This window comes from Ixodes scapularis, unplaced genomic scaffold (assembly GCF_016920785.2).
Source record: "Ixodes scapularis isolate PalLabHiFi unplaced genomic scaffold, ASM1692078v2 PGA_scaffold13__105_contigs__length_92229423, whole genome shotgun sequence".
NCBI classification, from domain to species: domain Eukaryota; kingdom Metazoa; phylum Arthropoda; class Arachnida; order Ixodida; family Ixodidae; genus Ixodes; species Ixodes scapularis.
Window position 1 is genome coordinate 23,553,250 of NW_024609839.1, and position 16,852 is coordinate 23,570,101.

Sequence of the window (16,852 nt, forward strand, 5' to 3'; positions counted from 1 at the left end):
AGTTTGTTGAAATTTTCCTCTTCATCTGCAAACTCAGATATAAATTTAATTGAGCTTTACGAAAAGTAGTTAATTATGGCAATGCCACATATTATGATTAAAATTCTCATGTTCACCACTTTATTCATTTGTGCGATACATATGAAGATTTTTTTGTTTTTCATTTGGTTGTAAAAGCGTGAGAGAAACTTTGCAAAGGTTAAACTTCAAGGTGATTATACTGAAAAGCCTAAAGACGCATCATCAGTGCAAGTGTCCTAACAATACAAACTTGAAATGAGATATTTAAGGAAAAACATTGTTTTACTGTTGGTATGGGGACGACGCAACAAGTCCACTTCGTGAAAAGGCAGTATGCAGAAAGCACTTTCGATTTCCCCACTGCGGAAATTTACTGTACCGAGGGCAAGTAAGTGCACATAAAAAATATAAATATCGTAATATCTCATTACTATGTCCAGCACACTTAATAGCGTTTACAAAATTGTATTTTTTTATAAAAATGCTCGCAGTAATGTAACTGTAGAGCGAATTTTGTTTTATAACAGCAAGACGGAAGTAGAACGTAGACGTACCAAAACACTCCGAAACTTCTAAGGATACAGGATAATAAAAAAAATCATATGTCGCGTTTTGTATCGAAACCACGAAAAACACAAACACAGTAGTATTTCAGTCATATAAAAAACTTTTTCCTTGAAGAATCTATCAATTTCTGTGTTTGTTTGGGAGCTATGAATGATATCAAATCATAGTAATAATTACAATAATAGTAAATTAAGCAAGTGAGGCTAGGAAGACTCGAGTTAGTATGAAAGTATAAACCCTGATGATGTCGACGCAATTCGGGCATAAATATGACGTGCTTCCTCATTTACTTTCTGAGCTCTTTTGTTATTTCCATGGTTTACTTGAGAAACTGCTTAAAAAAGTAATTCGTGTGTTTTTCTGTCTGAATTTCTACATATTTAAATCACCACTTTTAACAACTATACATGGTTTCCAAGGGTTTCCATGGAACGCGAAAAAACATTTAAATTGTTTTAGTCGTTTTTCAATCGTCCAGTCAACGGGTTTCTTACTCTTTTGCTAAATAGTATTTTTTATGAACTTAGATATATGCGCATAATTAATGTTACTTGTCCGTTCGCTTCCATTGCAGATGATAAACTACAAAGAGTTGATTAAAAAGGTATATTCTACACTGAAGAAAAAAGTTCCATTAACGGATTCACAAGTAATTATTGTAGCGAGCCCTGCCTACTACGCCAAGGTCGAAAGCGCTCTTACTGACATCCAGCAGTAAGCAACTGATAATATATATTTTCTCTAGCTTTGCGCCAAAGCTTGAAAAATAACTCCCCTCAAGTTTTACGGTATTAATGCAGTTCTTCGGAAATGATCATGTTATGATAACACAAATTCATAATTTAGAATTGACAAAAAATGAATGTTTGACAGGCCACCATGAAATATAAAGTTGATATTTTGCATATTTCAAGTATATACAGGGTGTTTGATATTTACTCCGAAGATATTTGTGTTTTAGAAATCCCTGAAAGGTACACTAATGTTGTTTGTCCAGTTGAGTTATACGACCTGAGGGACATGATATATGGGCTAATCAGCATAGGTCGGTGAATTATTTCAAGTTTAATAAAGATGTTTTAAATTAGTAAAAATAAGCATATACTTCGGATTAGAAACTTGCTGAACGTCATCGAAAACCACTAAATCAGTCAATATTAGAAAACTTCGAGCACTTGGAAAGCACTGTAGAGCGCTAAGGTTATCACTCGTGCGGCAGGCGCAAAGTTACCGGTGCCAAAACGCGTCCGCGTGGTTTTTCCGTCTCTTATGATAGCCCCAGACATGCGCCTGTTGCAACTTGCACGAGTGGTAACTTGAGCGCACGGATGCGCTTCGCACGCGCTCAGTCTTTCTACAGGGTGAAACAAGGAGACGCCAGGCTCCTTAAATCGACCGGAAAATTCGGTTTCTTTACCTATCGCGCTACGACTTTGTGCAGCGTTGACCACAGATGGTGCTTTTTTTTTTGTGAAATTTGCGAAGAGCGAATTTACCTGAGGAAAAAGTAAAGAAAGAAAAAGGCTTAGCTCCTATGGAAAGGCAGCGACGCCACCGGTCTGCAAACAACACGGCGCCGTTTCGCACGGGAGACCAGAGATGGCGCAAGCGGTCGCGACGCCAACTGCCGCCAACGAACGAGCAGACGACGCCGAGAGCCGGCCCTTTTGCAGACAAGGAACTGCAGTTCCTTGCTGTTACCGCGCCTGTCTTTTTTGTTCCTGCGACTGTCGCCGCCTGCGGAACTCCCGCCGCTTTTAAGTCGAAAAGATCGTCTGCTAAAAAGGCCTGCTCTCGGCGCCGTATGCTCGTTCGTTGGCGGCGTTTGTTGCGCCATCTCTTGTCTCTCGTGCGAAACGGCGCCGTGTTGTTTGTAGACCGGTGGCGTCGCTGCCTTTCCATAGGAGCTAAGCCTTTTTTTTTCTTTACTTTTTCCTCGGGAAAGTTCACTCTTCGCAAATTTTACAAAAAAAAAAAAAGCACCACCTGTGGGCAACGCAGCACAAAGTCGTAGCGCGATAGATTACGAAACCGAATTTTCCAGTCGATTTAAAGAGCCTGGCGTCTCCTTGTTTCACCCTGTAGAAGGGACTAGTTTAGTGGTTTTCGAGGATGCTTAGAAAGTTCTAATTCGGACAGTATGTTTATTTTCACTAATTCAAAATAAGATAAAAAATGAATGACGCTTACAAATCTCTGTAATGCGAAACTAGAGTGCAGCTCTTCAGGAGGAGGAGGGGAGAGCACGGAGGGGAGAGAATGTCCCTCCTCCACCTCCGTACCCTTCTATTTTCCTCCCCTCCTTTTCTTCTAATCCTCCTCCTCTCCTTTTCCTCCCCTCCTCCTCTGCTCTCCTCATCCTTCCTTCATCCTCCCCATCGCTCCTCCTCTCTTCATCCCGTTAAATTTCCCCTTTAAATTTAGCGAAAATTTCCCCGCTAAGCGGGTTAACTTCCCCGCTAAATTTAGCGGGAAAATTGATGTCACGTGACCTCAATACCAATTCAGTTTCGCCGCTGAATTTAGCGGGGGAAATGACGTCACGTGACTTTGTGTCACGTGATCTATGAACAAATTCAGTTTTTCCGCTTGATATAGCGGGAAATGGACGTCACGTGACCTCAACACCAATTAAATTTCCCCCTAAATTTAGCGGGGCGCCTACGCCAACGGCGACGCCGACGGCGACGGCGACGGCGACGGCGACGGTGACGGCGACGGTGACGGCGACGGTGACGGCGACGCCGCTCAACGCAGAAACGGACGCCTAAGAGCTGCGCTTTAAAAATGTATGGCAAATTGTTAGTGAATTAAGTGGGATACGTGCGATGTTCTAGCATGAGAAGCGTTTAGCGATAGCTGCACCTCGTGGCTGCACCGATATGCAATTGGTGTCACGTAAGGTCTATTTCTCGCTACATTTGGAATGGAAGTTGAATTGGTGTATAGGTCACGTGACATCAAGTCAAGCGACGTCATTTTTCTCGCTAAACATAGTCGGGAAACTGCATTGGTGTTGAGGTCACCTGACGTTAATTTTCCCACTAAGTCTAGCGGAGAAACTTAAACCGGCTTCACGTAATCCGGCTTCACAAAATCCGGAGCAACTAGCCGTGTGACATGAAGTCATGTGACATCATTTTCCTTATTAAATTTAGTGGGGAAATAAAATTGGCGCTAAGGTCCCGTGGAGTACATTTCCCGCTAAATCTAGCAGGCAAACTGATTTTGTGTAGAAGTCACGTGACGTCAATTTACCCGCTAAGTTTAGCGGGGATCTGATTTTCTGCAGAAGTCACGTGACGTCAATTTACCCACTAAATTTAGCGGGCAAATTAAATTTGTGTAGGTCACCTGACGTAAATTTTAACGCTAAATCTGGCGGGAAACTGATTTCGTGCAAAGTTATGTGACGTCAATTTACCCGCTACATTTAGCGGGCAAACTGATTTTGTGCAGAAGTCACGTGACGTCAATTTACACGCTAAATTTAGCGGGAAAACTGAATTTGTGTAGGTCACCTGACGTCAATCTTCCCGCTAAATCTAGCGGGGAACGAGAATTAACTGTAGGTCACGTGACGTCCATCTTTCCGCTAAATTTAGTGAGAAAACTGAGTTTTCCGTATAGATCACGTGAGAGGAGGTCATGTGACATCATTCTGCAACACTGCGTGTGTTGCATTATGGGACATCACAGACGTACACACTAATTCAATTTCCCCGCTAAATATAGCGGAAAAACTAAATTGATGTGTATGTCTGTGACGTCCCCTAATGCCACTCTGCGCGGTTTGCATTACGGGACGTCGCAGACCTATGCACCAATTCAACTTGCCCGCTAAGTTTAGCGGAGATTCTGAATCGGTGTGTAGGTCTGTGACGTCCAATAATAGAATGCTGCGCGCGTTCCATTATGGGCGGCATTGATGTTGAGGTCACTAGACCTCAATTTTCCCGCTTAATCTAGAAGGGAAACTTAATCTGGCTTCACTTTATCGGGCTCCACATAATCAGTCTTCACGAAATCCAGAACTAGTCAAGGAACGTATCACGTCCAAAACTAGTACATTATCCGGCGTATCGCGCGAATTACCCTACTAAAAATCTGAAACGTATACGAACTTTCTTGGTCCAAAAAACGCATGTTATTAAATTAGATTCTATATGAACATACAGGAACGTTATAAGAACACATAAGAACAATGTAATACATATATAAGCACTTATAAGAAACTGATAAAGTTTTTTTATAACTCCTTATAAAGTCTTATATTGTTGTTATATGTTCTTATAAGGTTCTTAGATACTCGTATATGATCTTATTTCATCATATGTGTTTATTGGACCAAGAAATGTGTTATACATATCAGATTCTTTAGTACGGTAGCTCCCCGTGTTATGTCCCCCTGGTCGTTTAGCTCAATTGCACGAACCCCATTAGAGTGAGTACATTTCAAAAATGTTTAAAATTAAATCAGTTCAAATTAAAATCTAACACCCTGTATAATATTCACATAATAAAAATACCATTTTAATCGTACATGCTCAGTTTACAATAACGACTACTTGGGATGAGTCCCCGATGCCAATACCTTTGGTTAGTTGCTAACGCGTACGTACAATGGCTGCTCCAATATGTATGCAAAACATGTGCGAAAGCTAAATCATTTACTTGTAAACAATAATAAAGCAAATGAAAAATGGACAACTAAAAAACGATCAAATAAAGCGCTGACTTACAATCTAAAATTTAAAAAATTTAACAATCAATTTTTTCTTACAAGAAACACCAGACAATATGATCCACTGCCAAACATACATTTCAAAATGCAGCAAAATGCCAAATCAGTCTCACATAAAGGAATCGAGAAAGGGTTTCTTGTTATCTAAAACGCATCTAAATTATGTTATCATCTGATTCAGATGTCACGTCAAGCTTGTGTTTTTCTCGATCTTCAGCTCGCATTCTCAATTAAAACAACCATGCACCGCCGAATTCTTCGGAAGTAGGGTTTCCATTACTACCGGGAAAATATTTTATTTTAGTTATTTTTCTGCAACTCTGGTATCAGAGAACTAGACACAGTTTAGTAGGGATTCAAATATCAATTCCTAAAAAGTTTTGACTATACCAAGAGCTTGTAGAAAATATAACGTGCGCAAGTGCTCTTCAGACGTCACGCTACTTCTATGAATGTACCTGCTAAATTGCTATTTCTAGACGGGTTCATCTCATGCTCGGGGCTAGTACCACATAGACAACCCTACGCATTCCAGACACGGTGCATCAAAAAGGGTCAAAAGTCAGCCGAACCCGAATGACCTTCCCATAAAGTTGTCAAAACCCTACCCAACGTTTGGGTGAAGTTCGATATGTGGGGAATATCTGAGGCCGGGGAATATCTGGGGAATATCTGAGACGTTGTATATAAATAACCAGTAGAACAAGCGCCCCGTACTATTTATGAGAATTAGAAGTTTAAGACACCAGGGCCCGTTTGCTCGAAACGCTAACCGCGGCTAAAGTTAGCCGCAGTACCTAGGAGAGAGATTTTGAAATCGCACGACTGGGCTTGGTAGAGATGCGGGGAAACCTGGCGGTGCCCCGGTGAGTGAGCGCCGCTCGCTTTGGAATTGATATGTCGTTGTAGCTGCAATATCGGGCACGTTAGTCAGCAACGAATAGTGCAGGAGGCTTTCGCTTTACCTTAGCTCACTTATATCGCAAAGCATGAGCAAGGAGCTCGCCGCATTTTTTGGATAGTCTTTCGATTCTGGCCATTCCTAAGCCTAAATGAACGCGATAATTGTCGGCATGGCAACGTCTTTGGGAAGCGGATTGCCTTGACTCAACTGGCCGGGTATTGATGGCACACAAAAGCAGACAGCGTCCCAATATACCTTTTTCTAAATTACCCAAGCATCGAGGAGAACGCTGAAGGTGTAATTCTACAGACCGCGCGTGCTGGCCTTTCTCTTATAAAAGATTCGGAGTAAATAATCATAATAAGGCTTTGACGAACGCGCGTGCAAGGCAAAATTTGTTTCAGACTTTCTGTTTTAAAACATTTACTACTGCAGACGCCAGCACGTGCAGCGCGTGTAACTACACTCGTAGCATGTACCTCGGTGCTTGGGAAATTTAGAAAAAGGTCTATTGGGACGCTGTCTGCTCTTGCGTGCTATCAATACCCGGCCAGTTGAGTCAAGGCAATCCGCTTTCCAAAGACGTTGCCATGCCGACAATTATCGCGTTCATTTAGGCTTAGGAATGGCCAGAATCGAAAGACTATCTAAAAAATGCGGCGAGGTTATTGCTCAGGCTTTGCGATAATTTAAGTGAGGTAAGGCAAAGCGAAAGCCTCCTGCACCATTTGTTGCTGACTAACGCGCCCGGTATTGCAGATACGACGACATATTAGTTCCAAAGCCAGTGGCGCTCACTCTCCGGAGCACCGCCATGTTTTCCCGCATCCCTACCGAGGCCAGTCCCGTGATTTTAAAATCCCTCTCACAAGTACTGCGGCTAACTTTCGCCGCGGTTAGCGCTTCGAGCAGACGTGCCCAGACAGACCTAAGACCCTTATATAATGTTCGTGCATAAAGCTAAAGCGTCCGGTTTTTATCCTGGAGCAGCTCGGCGTATTTATTCATTTATTCTTGAATTAACGTAAAAGAAAACCTGAGGTTCATTAAGAATCCCTGCGTAGAAAGTTACATTAGTCCCAAAGGCTGACACACAAAAAAAGTATAATTAATGCCTATAAGTGCAATATTTTTGTTAGCTTTAAAATATTATCGTGCCTGACTCTTGTGCACACTTAAATATTTAATATGTCTTGCACAAGCTATTAATTGAGAAATTTTGTCGTTTTCAATCTTGATTGTTAGGAAATATTACTTGGGGTAAATATACAAGCTACAAAAACGATCCTTGGATCTAAAAGTAACATTGACAAAATATGATATCTAGATTTTACGAATATTAAACGTGCATTGTCTTTATATAAATGATACGGCAGGTTACTAAAAAATTTTTGACGTTTGTTAGCCATCTGTCCGAGCGCATAAAGTTTACAGACCAGCGCTACCCATGTCATAGCCGTTGGTGTGAACGTGCCTCCAGCACTGGGCATGACCAGTTACCTGACCTCACGCGAATGTAGCTTTGACGCACGCGCAGTGCAGACACCTTGGCACCTGGGGGGGGGGGGGGGGGGGGGGGGGGGGGGAATATACAAGTGCGGGTTGGTTTGTAAACAGCGCTTGGCGCTGTTTAAAAATCAACCCGCATTTGCGCCAAGCGCTGTTTGTAAAAAGCGCTTGGCACATGTACATCTAATATAGTACTTCCGCCTTAAAAGCATGACGCAGTGCCTGTACACTTAAAAATCACCTTACTAAGTTCCACGTCCCACTCATGATGTTTTCTGCTCTTGTTTCTTTTTGCATTATCAGGGATGAGCTCTATAACTTTCTTGGGTATAAATACCTATCTCAGCTCATTAAGTACTCAAAATCAGATTTGTTTTTCCTATACACACATTTCTTGAAAACCGTCAATCCTACTTTCAATGAACCACAAGAGCCGGATTTTACGAGCATCTGCATAAGCGACCTCATGGTTACTATGAAGCACGCTTTCGGTCACCTGTATGTTAAGACATATTTTAGCGACCAACGTATTCGGAACGAGGTGAGCATGCATACTATTTTGCTAATCTTACCATTTTAAAATATTTTGAAATGTACAAAAGAAATTTGTTTGTGTTAGTGTATATTCGTCAGTGACGTGCTTTTAGAAATTGAGCCTCTTTTTGTTTTTGTAAGTCTACACCAATGTAAGTCAGAAAAAACACAGTCCTCCCACTGGTAAGTTCTAAGACAAGTTATAAGGTCCTTATGTTGTTACCTGTTCTTCTAAAAAAAATGTGCATTAGATAAGTAAATGATGCTCATTCAGCTCGCCATATTAAATGGTAATTTAGTGCGGGTGAAACTCTAAATTAAATACAGAATGTTATGTCAAAGTAATTAGGACAGTTGAAAAAAATTACTCTTGGGAGTTCAAGTTACGCTAATAATAAGTTGACTCGTTAAAAAGAGAATCTGATTAGTTCTTTGCAATATTTAGTGTGACTATAACTGACAGTGCTTCTCACGAAATGTTGAAGTTTGTTTTATGCCATTTGTTTCTTACTCCACGTTTGGGGGAAGAGATTTTCTTTCAGATATGTCGTACCTCACTATGACTCCATCAATGATACGCCTACAAATCTGACTCTTAAAGCACACATGCGAAGGACATAAACAAATTTTTTTAAACAGCCTGGTTTGAAAAAGGAAGTCTTTAAACGAATTTACAACAAAAAAGAACCTTTTTATAGCTATATTTACGGCGCGATACAAATTTGTAGTTGGCGCCCGCGGGCGCCGCGCAAAAGTGACCGCTATTTGTCACGTGGTGCTTCCGTTCTTTCGGAAGCTTCCTTTGGTCTCTAAAAGTTCCTTAATCGTTTTCGTTTTGAAGTGCATCAAAAAACGAAGCTTAATAAGTAACTCTTAAGGGGTATTCACACGAGGGAGAAATTCCGGAGATTCCTCCACGGCACGAGCAACCCGCGACGAAGACGTGAGGCTTTGCGATGTGGAAAAGCCTCGCGTGTTCGTCTCGTGATGCGCGCGCGCCGGGAAGAAATCCCCGGGATTTCTCCCTCGTCTGAACACCTTTTTAGGGCCCAAAGGAAGCTTCTAAAAAACCGCAAGAAGACGTGATAGACCCGTGCGCCTGTCAGATGATGGCATCGGCGCCCTGGAGCAGATGAACTTGCGCGCCGGCGGCGGCGAGGAGAAGCGCGTGAACCGGCGGCGCAGAACGCTCAGCGTGCGGCCGCCGGTTCACGCGTGGCGTCGGCGCACAGGTCTACCACGCGACCAGCGGCAGCTCTCGCGGCTGGCACTACAAATTCGTTTCGTGCCGTAAATAGAGCTCCAAAATGTTTTTTCTTGATTGCAAATTTGTTTTAAAACATTCTTTTTCCATCTAGGCTGTTCAATGTTTTTTTTTTCCTTTGCATTTGTTATTTAAAGGCTAACATGGAAAGAGTGAACAACTGTGTAGATATACAGGGTGTTTTATGTAAGCGACAAAAATTCCTACAATTAGTGTATTGCAGGTAAAAATATATTTTTCTCGGGGCCGTATTACTCGTGGAGGCGGCCGTCAGAAAATGCGCAATACTTACTAATTAGTTCAATACTAAATTAAACATTACTAATAACCTTTTTAATTAGTGAAAATAGACATATAATTGCAATTATGAACTTGCTGAGCGTCAACGCAAGCCTATAAGTCGGTAATTTTCAGAAAGACTTTGAGCGCGTGAGAAGCGTAGTAGTACACTAAAGTTGAAAACTTCTTTAAACAAATATGTTAAGATTAAAAACAAACCGCCCCTGTATATGCGTCGCTGCAAAACAAATCTAAATTTATTTGTAATGTTTATATAGTACCTAGAGTAAGATAATGCCTACAGCAGACAGGAACGCCCAATATGTGCTTCAGAACCACATAACAGTACTGCAATCAAAGACTTCAAATTGGAGGCTCCGTGAAATCAAAAGGGAATTATGCGCTCTGCTTCTTAAGTCATCGGTGGCTCGCCAGCTGCCTGGAATACTGCTTCTTGAGGCATCGGATGCTTGCGCAATAACCCTTACACCTGTCAACGGATGACCAGTGGTGTCATACTACCTGCAACAAACAGCTGCGTAAACAATTTACGTGTGTTTTTTTTTAATTAACCACGTCAGACATCAGCGACGCAAGCAACTAAAACAACATTCAATTGTGCCATTTTGTCGGTCGGTAAAAATAAAATGCGATATGAAACGCTGAAAAAAATATTCATCACTCCAGTTAGACATAACGACAAGTCTGGTATTATACAGCGAGGTATTCATGTAGGTATGGGGTTTTACAGCGTTTTTCATTCACCGAAGTTAACAGCTTCCTTAATAATCTGTGCTGCATGATATTAAGTAGGACTACTTCGGCTGTAAGATTGACATAAACCTTACGGCCAGCTTATTTACGTGTATTGTTAGGATCACAAATTAAAGTTCAGAGCTGCTGAGCAGCAAGCTCACAATATGAAGCAATAAAGGAACACGACCGCTGCTTTTTGTGCTACTTACGACAGCTTGGACCTTTCCTGAGCGGAAAACTGTAGATGTCTAAGTTTTTTGTTTTTGTTTTTTACGTGTTACTTAACAGGTAAGGGAAATTACCAACAAAGTGAAAGAAGCCTTGAAGACATTGGTTGACAAGACTTGGCTACAGGCTTCGACTAGAAAAGCTGCACAGGATAAGGTATGCGCTATTAGCTTATGCTAGCCATGGTGGCTGCGGGGTAAATATAGTTCTCACCTCTCGGTTTATTTGCAGGTTGACCAAATGGGAATTTCCGTAGGATATTCCGACTGGGTTTTGCAGACTTCTCAAATTCATGAATTGTTTAAATATGTGAGTTATTTTGAATCTATTTCTTCATCGTGAATAGGTTTGCCTTGTGGGTGGAACGCCTTTCTACGTACACTGCGCGACTCTATTAAAGTGAACAAATATTCTTTTTTTATCGAAATGCTTTCATCAAAACTTTGGGAAGTGCTAATTTGGAGCAATAACCTAAGCGGTAAGATATGAATCTTAATATAATAAGCCCTTTCCAAAATCAGTCTCGCAACGTTGATCATAATCATCATCTCAGTGGATGGCATCTCTGCCAAGCTTATGGTTGCCTTTTTGAGGCTGTTGAAGGAAGAAGTTGAAGAAACTTCCAATTTGATAATCTATGTTGCCTGAACGCTAGAGACGTCAGTCGAGCACGACGCACAACTGTGTAGGTAGAACGGCTGTGTAAGCGTTTACATTGGAGTGTGCTCCAAGCGATTTCTTAGCACAAGTTTAGCTCCAAAGCCTTTTGAAGGCTGGAATTTAACCAGGGGGCTTATGGGTCGCTCCTTTGTACTAATCACTTATTAACTTCATACCATCGAAAATGACATGTATCAAACAGGAATTATAACGTGACTAAAGAACCGATTCTCATCTGCCATGGCATAAGCAAGTGACGATACCCGATAAAATAAAAAAAAAAAAACTTTATGACGCCCATTAGTTTGGCGAAGGTGAAATTCCTTTTTGAGTCATCAGATGGCGCAGAATTTTGAAATGGGTTTGTTTCAAGGTGAAAAAGCGCCGATGTCGTGCTCGGGCCAACAGTGTCGCGCAGTGTACGAGTGTAAGTAAATACATATGTTAAAAATCCGCACCAACTAAAAACAACCTGAACTTCTGTGCCCAATTTGTCATGGGTGAATAGCAGAATCAGTGCATAAGGAATAATAACAGACGCTATATTCAAGTCAGTGATGACTTGAGGAACGCACAGCATAGCAAATCTGAGTTTTTATCGTTTTGCATCAAGTGAGATTGTGCCATCACCCTAGATGAACATCAAAGAAGGAATCTGTCATTATGTATTTAGTTCTTCTGTTTCAAATTCATGAGAACGGGACGGTTTGATTAGATAAATATTTAAGCAACGAAGCAAGTAAGACACAGTTACAAAGACGGTATCAATAAGGAAAGCTTATGTGGGTGATATATCGGGAAATGATGTGCGCTAAATGTTCAGTCTGTGTGCAAAAGTTCATGCCCTAAGATATTGTTTTTCTACAAGCATGTACGCAGCCGGTAGATCCATTGCAGCACTTGACGTTGCTTTGGAATATGTCATCGGGTTGGATCGGTGGCTTGAGGTTCTTGATCCCCGCGAAGGTGGAGCGGCTGAGCAGGTGGACCTTTGGCTTCCCAGACGTGGCGAGCCAGGATAAACCCAAATGGAGGTAGACGAACGGGAAGACCTCTGAGCTCCCGGTTTTGAAAAGCCGGAATGAGCCCGAATAGAATTAAATGAGCACGCGGACCTTCGAGTCCCCGGTCTTCAAGAGCCGAAACGAACCCAGGGGGTGGTAGGCGGACACTTTTATTCCAGGTCTTGAAAAGCTGGGACGCACCCAGATGGACGTAGACCAGTGGACGGACCCTGGCGTTCCGTCTCTTGTTGCCTTTCTTCATTGTGTCTCGGCTTTCTGTTCTTCTTCTTGTACTTTTATTCTTCTTTATTACGTGTTCTAGCCTCGGTCGTCGACGACTCATCTCGCGACACGCGGGCCCGTACCATGGTGTAAATATTGAAAGACCGGTCATGCTTTTTGGTCTCGCATTTCACAAGAATGCCGCTTTTCGATTTGTTTTACGTTAAAAAACTAGGCAAAATACGCTAACTTCCTGCGTAAAAAAGTATTCACAATGCGATTGAAAAAAAAGAACTTGCCTATCGAAAGTTCAAGCAAAACTAGACAGGCTACACGAACTTCCCCCGTATAGAAATACAAGCACTACAATCAAAAAATGAAAGCATATTTAAAGTTCAAGTGAAGGAAGACAACGGTCACGCGCCATATTAGAGTAAACGGCTCATAGAGCCTGCCTCAGATTTCTTGATCTCATGATGTGCTCAACGCGAAAAAATATTCCCGCAGGGCGAGGCTCCAACGTGACTCTTTACCGTTCAGATACCTGGCTTGGGTAAAGTAATGCAGCGGTTGATGGTCAGTTTGAACCGAAAACGCAATACCATAGAGGTAGATATGAAACTTTTTGAGGCCCCGCACAAGCGCCAAACACTCGCGTTCAATACCCCAACATCGCGCCTCGCGCGGTAGCGTTGTCGGCTTCCGTAACAGACGGAGTGGAGAAGTGCGTCGCGCTTTTGTTGAGGAACCGTGTCCACACATGTCGTGAAGCTGTCTGTACGGAGCGCGAACTCCCTCTTGATGATCGGTTCCCTCAACATAGGAGCAGAGCACAGTGCTAGCTTAATTTACATTCTGAGCTTTTATTTGGCAATATTCTCTTTCACTGTTTGGTGGAAGCTTGTTCTATCGCGAACTTCCCTCAAAGCAATTAACTGGAGGCATGTCGGGCAGCTGTTCCATTCATACAACGGCGAAAGTAAAAAAAAATAGATTAAAGTTACAAGTGCTTTTAACGGAATCCCCAATCCAAACATTTATCCGTTCGTACATTCGTCTGTGCATTTCCCGCTACATTTAGTGGAACAATTGACGTAACGCGACCTGACGTCACGTGATATAAACGCCAGCTCAGTCTCCATGTCGTTGAAATTGATGTCTGACCTATTCTCGGTCAATTGTTCCTCTAAATTTAGTGCAGGAATCCCCATGACGTGCCAAAAATGCCTTGAAGTTTCCCGATAAATTTAGCAGAAAAATTCTAATCAAGCAACCTGATGTCACGTGACTTATACAAAAATTAAACTTTCCCGTTAACTTTATTGTAAAAATTGACGTCACGCGGCCTAAGCACCAATTCAGCTTTACCGCTAAATTTAGGAGGAATATTGACGCCGCGTGACTTCACACCTAGGAAAGACTGTTTGACATATTCTAAACAAATCAAAACCAACGCTCCCTAAATAAGGCATTCGACGCCTTTAGAATGTCGAGATAAAGGTCGCTTCCAATTTTTGTCACAGATTGTTTTTACGAAAAGAAAATATGTTGCGTATTGAGATAGTAAACAAACAAAAACTTCAAAAGTAGCAACACTAAGGGACTATACATAGAACATTTCTCGATATTTATTACATTCAAACTAAAAAATGGCGAGACAAAAAAAGACAAGTTTTTTAGAGCTGTTACGTTCCCACGTTTGGTTTTGAAACATGGTAGGGGTCTAGAGGCCCAATAGCCTGATTCAATATTATCCTGTTGGTGCTTCACTAAACTACTTGGACTGATTGGTTCATAAATAACAGGGATTCGTTTCTTCAATTGACATAATAGGTTCCTAAGTTGGATGAGAAGAAGTCGCTTTATGTTACAATGGTGAAGTCTGTACTAGAGAATAATTTGCACGTTAATCTGGAAAAACTACATACACCAGTAGACAAGACTAAAGAGTAAGTATTTATTTTTTATTCATGAATATTTGTTCGTTCATATATTGTTGTTTCGAAAACAGAGGTTTACGCTATATATGTTGCCGATTGTAACAATATAGAATGAGAGGCAAATGAAATGCTTAGAAAAAAAAGCAAGGAATTGTACTACTTTGTGCCTAAAAATACAGCGCAAAACAACAAAGGACTAGAGGACAAGGAACAAAAACTGTTTCTTTGGGTCTGTGTTGTGTTTGTCCACTCTTTCGTGTTCTTTCGTCTTTTTATTTTTTTTTTTTTTTAGAGAATTGCTTATCAGCTCGTTTGTACAATCACGCTTATTCCAGCACAAAGCGCGCTTTTTTATTTGGAGATATTTTTGTACGTAAGGCAATAAGAAAATAAGACGGGAAAGACTACAAAAAAATTAATAATTACTAAGATCTCCCCACAATGCTTAGTTATATTTCGCATAAAAGAAGCATTGTATTTTTGTTTTGTTTCTCTAAAAAGATTGCCAGGCCCGTACAATGTAATGTTAACAATATCAGTGTTTGCAAGTTACCACACTACAAGAACAATAAGCAATAAGCACTGTATTCATTGAGCTTCATTGGGCGCTAATATTACATTCAGCTTCGTAATGAAAACTTCTCTGTGAAACACAAGGATGCACACTCAATGGCATCGAGTTTATATTTGAACCAAGAAGTACTTTTTTTAGCGCCAGCAGCCATTCATACAGGGTGTTTCAGCTAACATCTGCCAAGACTCAAAAAAGCTGGTACATGCTACACATGTCAAACAAAGCAGTATTGTTCTCAATTCTATTGAGCAAGTAATTTTTGCGATGTGCAAAACTGTCTAATCGACACAGATTAATTGGCCAACATTTATTATTGTTTTGAGTGAGCAAACCGTCCAATACAGTACTCGCAGAACGCATTCATAATGTTGTTCTCAACAGAGTGGCTGTTTTTGTTTGAATTGTCTTGGTGTTTAAAGAAAGCCCACGAGAATATACAAAACTTCCATATGTCTACCCGCTAGCTAACTGTGATGCCTTTCACATAGGATTGTTTTTTATAAAAATAGTGTCCAACACATTTACGGTATCAAACAAATTTGTCAATATGTGCTTTTAAGATGAGACTTGCTGCTTTACGTCGAGTTGCATTTAAATTAAACAAAATGATCGAGAATCTTGTTGAATTTCACAAAAAATATAAACGGAGTGCAATATTTTATGGTTTAATTTTAGGGAAAGACATCTTACTTTTCTTGAATTACTGACTTTGGAAGGTCTGGCTGTGGCAGAGCTGGAGATGATTTACCATAACCTGCAATATAAAGTGGTCCCCATGGTACTTGGACCTTTAAAGGGACCGGGGAAATGGCTGTTTTAACAAGCTGCGGTGCCATTTAGCGCAGAGGTGTCTACGTAAAAACCTAGCTCTTATAAGCCCATTAGTGATTTGAATAGGCCACGTGAGGTTTATCTTCGTAAAATGTAAGGGAATGAACTGAATCAATCTTCTTTTACCTGTCTTTCGGTCATTCAAATGCCACATCGACATGCCACATGCCACATACCACATTGAAGAAATATATCGCTCAATGCTCGTTTTTTGAACAAACTTTTTTTTCAATTTTAGCTCACGTGAGCTAATATCATCACAATTCCAACAATTGAGTTCGCAGTCCCATGACAGCTTTGTAGTAAATCCTGAGGCAACATGGTATAAAACAAATTTATGTGGTCTCCTAAAAAGACGCCAACGCCATTGCGATCCTCTGTAGAATGTTTCTTCGTTGAGAGTTTCACATCATGGGGCGGATACCCGCATTTATTATCGGACCGGCAAGAGTACTCGAACAATTTAAATTGCAATTCAGATGGTCAAGAGATGCAGCTGAAGTGAATGGAGAGTACAAGCCCGTAACAAACTCTTTCAGTAAGTGAAAACTGATTGTGAATTATGGCTAAGCATGGTCATTGTTTTTAATTTGAAATTGTTTTTAAAAGGTTCTTATTACATGATTATTATAAAAATAGAAAATACTTTCAGTATAGCTCGGTGGAATTGATTTATAGAGTTACTCCCTTAACATTTGACCCTCTTGTACTTACCTGAATATCTCCCTTTTCCCGAATGTTTACATTTTGTCAATGCTAATATTAGCAAGTTTTTTTTAGTCTTTCTGGACTCTGGCGTACCGCCAGCTAAATAA

The 16,852-nt window shown here is 41.0% G+C and overlaps 1 protein-coding gene across 1 annotated transcript in view; it reads left to right on the forward strand.

Annotated features, from left to right (window-relative positions):
* Positions 1-16,852, forward strand: part of LOC115332174 (neprilysin-4-like) — a 74,299-nt gene that overhangs the window by 38,463 nt on the left and 18,984 nt on the right. Inside the window, exons 8-13 of the mRNA XM_040216240.1 lie at positions 1,163-1,302; positions 8,049-8,286; positions 10,867-10,962; positions 11,038-11,115; positions 14,526-14,641; positions 16,517-16,575. Of these exons, the coding sequence (XP_040072174.1) occupies positions 1,163-1,302; positions 8,049-8,286; positions 10,867-10,962; positions 11,038-11,115; positions 14,526-14,641; positions 16,517-16,575 (727 nt within the window). The remainder of the gene's footprint in view (positions 1-1,162; positions 1,303-8,048; positions 8,287-10,866; positions 10,963-11,037; positions 11,116-14,525; positions 14,642-16,516; positions 16,576-16,852) is intronic.